The 6,525-nt window shown below is 41.1% G+C and overlaps 1 protein-coding gene across 2 annotated transcripts in view; it reads left to right on the plus strand.

The window, feature by feature from the left end:
- LOC106819360 (metal tolerance protein 11-like) overlaps positions 1-6,188 on the plus strand; it is a 34,077-nt gene extending 27,889 nt beyond the window's left edge. For both annotated transcript variants that reach the window (XM_014824009.1, XM_014824016.1), the window contains exons 6-12: positions 1,427-1,685; positions 2,528-2,684; positions 3,445-3,603; positions 4,015-4,137; positions 4,773-4,859; positions 5,250-5,348; positions 5,722-6,188. In XM_014824009.1, coding sequence (XP_014679495.1) covers positions 1,427-1,685; positions 2,528-2,684; positions 3,445-3,603; positions 4,015-4,137; positions 4,773-4,859; positions 5,250-5,348; positions 5,722-5,927 — 1,090 coding nt within the window. In that variant the 3' untranslated portion in view covers positions 5,928-6,188. The remainder of the gene's footprint in view (positions 1-1,426; positions 1,686-2,527; positions 2,685-3,444; positions 3,604-4,014; positions 4,138-4,772; positions 4,860-5,249; positions 5,349-5,721) is intronic.
- The last annotated feature ends 337 nt before the right edge of the window (positions 6,189-6,525 follow it).

Raw genomic sequence — 6,525 nt, forward strand, 5'->3', positions numbered from 1 at the left:
CCCCGGGCCCCCCACACTCTTAGTCCGGCCCTGAGGACAGACTCACGACAACCAGAAGACATAGATACCACAAAACATCGTGCAACAAAAAAGGTGCATGTTCAATTTTGCCTCACGACGGCAAGTCGATGCCACGATGCTCAAAATTTCGTAGGACTGTCTTGCGACGACCCCCGATGACCCACGATTTGCCCAAATTTTCTGTCGTGTCGTTGCACAAATGCGTCGTGGGCTCGTTGTGACCAGGGCTTAACAGAGCGTTGGTTGCTAGACTTTGATTAGCAGTAGGTGTGATGGGTAATTTTAACCAATGGTAGTCACATGTTCTTGTAACCACAGAGAGTGATGCTGCATGCAGGAAGTTATTAACAGTATGGAAAACCAACAAGTGCGTAATTTTCTAGCCATATAGAACTCTTGAACAGAATAATGGCAAACACTTGCATGTGAAAATTCAAGGGAACATGTACTCATTGCTTCATTTATTCCACTTGTGAACGAAATGTCTGTGTCCGTGTGCGTGCATTTGTACATGCGTGCGTGCCTGTACGTTCGTATGTTTGTGTGTGACTCACACATCTCGTGAACTATTGCCACATTACAACCATGGGTGCTGAGATTGGATTTAGGCTATACATTTTTTAATCATTAGGACGGCCATCGTATTTTTTGTAGCTAAAACCAACCTGGATATCTACCTTAAACATATTCTAAAATTGTTGTTGTTGTTGTTGTTGCTACTTCTGCTTTTGACGTTGCTGATAATGCTGTAAATGTTTTGTTGTTATTGTTGTTGTTGCACCCATGTAATGCTGAGTACCTTCCTAGTTATAATATAAATAGTAATACTTGCTCATGGGTAAAAGAACCTTTTTTTATCCACATGTAGTACTATTATCCGTATCATTATATTACTGATTATATTTTACTCTAATCTACTTACTGGTTGCTCTATAGTTGTTATATTTAATTAAAATATTGGAATGTAGTCAATAACAACAATTGTTTGATTTTGGTCTGCACCTTGGAAGCATAAAGCCCCTGGTGATTTTAGTATTTGTTTGAAAAAACTGCCTGCATTTGCCTGTGCAAATGTATCAATTTACTGCTGCATTATAAATATTGGTGTTGAGAATGGAGTGAGGTTTTACCATGTTCAGACGTCAGAGGACCTCAATGATTGTTTTTGCCTTAACCCATCTTAGGCCTCCACCCCAAATGTGTTGCTGTTGTGGTTGTTGTTACGGTACTGTACATACATAATTTGTGCAATGTTATTGTTGTTGTTGTTGTTGTTGTTGTGGCACTTTAGATGTGTCAATCATGCGTTGTTGTTGCTGGCATAGTTGTTGCTCTTGTTGTTATTGTTGATTATATGCCACTGACACTGTACGAGCATCATTTGATCGTTTCACTCCACCTCCAGGCACTTCTATAAGCAGCAGGATGAGTTCATTACGATGCTGGAGGGGGCACACGGCAGCGACCTAAGCCCCACGTCCACCGCGCCACCCCTGCAAAATGGCTCTTCAAGTGCCATGCCACTCACTGTAGAGGAAGGTCAGGAAGAGAAGGCGGTACTTCAGAATAGCCCGCAGCAGGGAAAAGCTGTCGTCCAAGAGGCAGAGCTCCGGACGAGGAAGATCGTCAGTAGAATCGCAAAGGCAACGTTTTGCATAAATTTTGTAAGTTCTCTGTGTGTTTTGTTTTGGCTTGTAAGTTCCTGCTAGCTGAGTGTATCTCAAAATAACGTGTAAATATATATGTGATTGTGCTATTTTGCATGGATGTTTCTGCTAACGTGCAACATATATTTTGCTCTGTTTATTTAGGTAATAGTCAATGCATAAATTATCAGCAGTATTTCCATAAAATAATGTCAGAGTCAGACTGTATAACTACCAAGGATAACCTTTTCTTGTTGTGCAGTAGTTATTGCAGTTGTTAATTGAAACCATAGCTGGCACTTCCAAAGGTTATAAAAATTAACATCAATTCATATGTAGATCCTTTTCTTAAACAAAATGTCACTATTGTAGTGCCAATTACGAATGCCCTCCCACACAGTACACTTGAATAAAATTAATTCTAATAAAAGCGTATATATGAGCGACATGTTATTGCAAATGTTTATACCATTCTTGACACTTGCTTCTAGGTATGGATGGTTGGCAAGGCCATCACAGTCAGGGTTCTCCCCAGGTCTTTAATACATGTCAGGTCCGATATGCCTTCAAATCTAAAGCTAATTTGTGGCATCTTATAAATCCTCCAACATACCTTAATTGCCTAATCGATATGCCTTACGAGTTTTGTTTACGTTTGACAATACTAATAGAGTCACTCTGTGTTTTCACAGCTTGATGTATACATCTCCTAACTGATCAAGTTTACCCGTGTCCATGACTCCAATTAGCAATAATTGGCGATGACTTGCCCAAGTGCCCAACATGCCTGCTGAAATGCTTGGGTGAGACCCCTGACAACATTACTGCAAATGTTAATACGGTACTGTGATTGCTTCTAGTTGTTGTTGGCTGCTAAGGCCGTCGCCGTGGGTCTATCCGGGTCTCTGTCAATCATCTCCAGCCTGGTAGACAGCTGTGTTGACCTTGTTTCCGGCTTCATCATCTTCTGGACAACGCGAGCAATGAAGAACAGAAGTATTTACCTGTACCCACAGGGTGAGCTGCAATCAATCAATCAGTAAATCCATGATTTATCTATCAATGGCATGTGTGTGTGTGTGCATGCGTGCGTGCGTGAGTGCGTGCGTGCGCACGCATGCGTGTTTCATATATATTACTGCAAAGAATACCACATTTTATAAGTTGTAGTTGGTATATGCAGAGAATATTATATGCCATGAAATATAAATCAGTATTGCCCACTGAGCAGTGTTGCCACCTAGCACAAACACTATTTCTCACCACCTGTGGTCACCACAATCTACAGCAGGTACAACCCTCTCCCGGGCCCTTCCCATCCATCCATGAACAACAAGCTTACTAAAATTCCCGAGGAGAACCCTGAACATGTTTGACTGCGTGTGTAAAGAGTGAATTTTGGTAACCGTTAATCAGGGGTAGAAATTAACTTTTGAACACGGGAGTCCAACCCTCAAAAAGAGGGAGTCCTCAGCAAAATGAAGGAGTCTGCAGTCTGAGATTCAAAATTAAATATATTAACAATAACGCATATATGCTTATTTTTAAGATTCATACGGTTGCACGTCTGCCAAATTTTCGTTGGACATTAGCTGAAAAAATACGATAATTCCGCGAGGCCGTGCTCCGGAACAAACTAGTTGGTATGGCAGAATTTTCAGGGAGTCACGGACTCCTGCATATGTCAAATCAGGGAGTCTGACAGTAAATCGGGGAGTATTTGACTCCGGACTCCCATTAATTTTGCACCCTTGTTAATGCTTTTGTGTTTATCTAGGACGGACCAGGTTGGAGCCAGTTGCCGTAGTGATCCTCTCTGTGATAATGTCCATCGCCTCTCTACAGGTCATCATTGAATCTATCGAATGCATGGTCAACAAAAACATGAATCCCGATGTTGGATGGACCACTGTTGGTCTCATCCTTGCAACTATATGTAAGGCGATATTGGTACTAATAATACTGTTGCTGCTGCTACCACTGATATTGTTACAAATGCTGTGGCTGTTGCTGTATTTTCTGCAACACCTAGTCCAATTAAATATTTCTGTGACCTGGTAACATTAGATTGAAAGCATTGTTTTCTTCTTGTTGTTCAATTATTATTTATTTGAAGCTCATTTGGTGTGTGCCATGCTTGCATGCATGCTTGGTACCAGTCTGGTAGCTTAACGCTAGCTTATTATTACTTAGGGTTATTTAAACACCATAGGGGCAAATAACTGGTTTTTTTTCTAAAGATTAAATTACTCGTTAATTAATTAACTGACATTGTTTAGCATTTATTTGGCATTTCATGCTACAAAATATGGCGGTTAAATGCCAAACATGGGTCTGTTTTACGCAGGTACAAAGATGTGCCTTTACCTGTTCTGTCGTCGGTACAAGAACCCGAGCGTGCAGGCACTGTGTCAGGATCACCGCAATGATGTACTCTCTAACATATTTGCCCTCGCCGGTGGCTTTATCGGTAAGTAGCTGATTGCAGTTGTGTAGCATGGTTCTCATCAGGTAACTCATGAGAAGCCAGGGTTCATACGGATCGTGGAAAACCTGGGAAGTTCTGTTTTTTTTTAAATGTGCTGGTTGGCTTTCCTGGTCTGGATAGTCCTGGAAAATACACTGTTATTATTGTTTGTCTCGAAATCTCTTTGAAATTAATCACGTCTATTCTGTCTTAGACAATGCTATATCGGTAAGATACACAGATGGCATAGCTGTCTGTATGTGTGTGGCCCTGATGAGCATCTCTGTTGTGTGGCTGTTCTTATAGTCCAGCTGACAAGTGACATATTTAGAAGTGTTGTACCTTTGATGATTGAAATTAGAAATTTGGAAGCTGTGCAGCAAATATCATGCTGTTATAACAAAAGACTTGTTACTATGATTAGTAAGAACAGTATATCTGCTAGGCTATCACCAAATATGAGAACTACATGAAAGTTAGTCGTCACCTCACACATGTCAGTCAACTGTAGTTGTCCTTTAGTGACCATCGAGTCACCATGTGGTAAGCGAACACTAGCGTGCATTGCACACAACCTATTGCAGACCTTCATATGTCGTAATGTTCAGAGAACTGAAAACCGTGTGCTATTTCTGCAGGATCAAAGTGGTGGGTGTATGCTGACCCGATCGGAGCCATCTTGATAAGTCTGTACATTCTGATTAGTTGGTGGAAGACTGGTGCTAGTAAGTTTCTGACTGAAAATCATTTGTCATCCTTGCTGTCTATAATATCACGAGTAATAATGATATATAATAATGAGAGGAGTAGAATAATAATAATCACTTATTATCTTAAGATTAATAATCTTATCCATAGTTATTCAGGAAATCGAACCATTTCTAAAAATATGTTGTTCTGCAATATGATATTTGTCGTGGTTGGATATATGTCTCCAGATTTCAGCGATCGGTTCTTAGGCAAGAGAGTTCGCCAACAACTTGATGCTCCCATTGAGTGGAAGTTACATAGTGAAAACACCTCAATAAAAAGACACTTGACATTACCCTTGGTATTTTTGGTAGCAATAGAGTGAAGAGTGATAGTTTCAGCCGATGTCTTTCCGTACGTTACAGAACAAATTCGTCTGCTTACCGGACACACGGCACGACCGGTATTCATGCAGCAGCTGACATGGCTTAGCTTCCACCATGATGCTAGGATTCTCTACATCGGTAAGTTACGCCCTCGTAGCCGAACATTACTTCATGCTGTTAGCTAGTAGTCAGGGGGCCCTCTGTCCGAAACGTTATGTTATAAATGGTTATGAAATCGATCATATCTTGTTATGTGTAATAACATTGTATCATATATATCATGATATTATACTTCATATAGTTAGGGTTAGGGTTGGTAATTCATTGGTCTTCATGGTAATTGGTCTTCATAATTCTAAAATAACTCATATAAAAAGTCCAATCATAGCAGAACAAGTCATAACTTTTGAAATGAAGAGTTGTACTACAGTTATATCATTTTACACCCACGATAGTCATAACTATTCATGTTTTGTGTATGTGGACATAGCAGCCATGCTTCCTCCCACAGACACAGTCAGAGCATTCCACTTTGGTAACAACTTCATCGTGGAGGTGGACATTGTCTTACCGGAGGACATGCTGCTGCGTGAGGCACACGACGTGGGCGAATCACTGCAGCAACGGCTGGAGAGTCTGCCAGAGGTTGAGCGAGCGTTTGTGCATCTAGACTATGAGTTCCAGCATCACCCGTCCAGCGAACACAAGGAAGTCTAGCACCGCGTAGCAGGCGACGTAACATCACAGTGTAGCACACTCTACTGTAACACAGTCTACTGTAACACAGTCTACAGTAGCACAGTCTACTGTAACACAGTGCAGCAGTCGACATAACACAGTGTAGCACAGTATACTGTAACACAGTCTACTGTAGCACAGTCTACTGTAACACATGTGTAGCACAGTCTACTCAGGGGCGTAGCCAGGGGTGATTCCAGGCATTCTGGAATCCCCACTGGTTTGTATCAAAATAGCACATATCTGATACAGTATGTATATAAAAGCATGAAACGAAAATTTTAACGAAGTTTTATTAGTATATAGTAGGTTTGGAATCCCCCCTCTTGGAAGGAATCCCCCTTTTGGAAAGGCTGGCTACGCCCCTGCTACTGTAACACAGTGTAGCACAGTCTATTGTAACACATGTGTAGCACAGTCTACTGTAACACAGTGTAGCACAGTCTATACAGTGTGAGTGATACAGTATAATACAGTATAGCTCAGACTACTGTATCACAGTGTAGCACATCTTTCTGTAACACAGTGTAGTACAGTCTACTGTAACACAGTATAGCACAGTCTACTGTAACACAGT

The sequence above is a fragment of the Priapulus caudatus genome, unplaced genomic scaffold (genome assembly GCF_000485595.1).
Source record: "Priapulus caudatus unplaced genomic scaffold, Priapulus_caudatus-5.0.1 Scaffold38, whole genome shotgun sequence".
Taxonomy (NCBI): domain Eukaryota; kingdom Metazoa; phylum Priapulida; class Priapulimorpha; order Priapulimorphida; family Priapulidae; genus Priapulus; species Priapulus caudatus.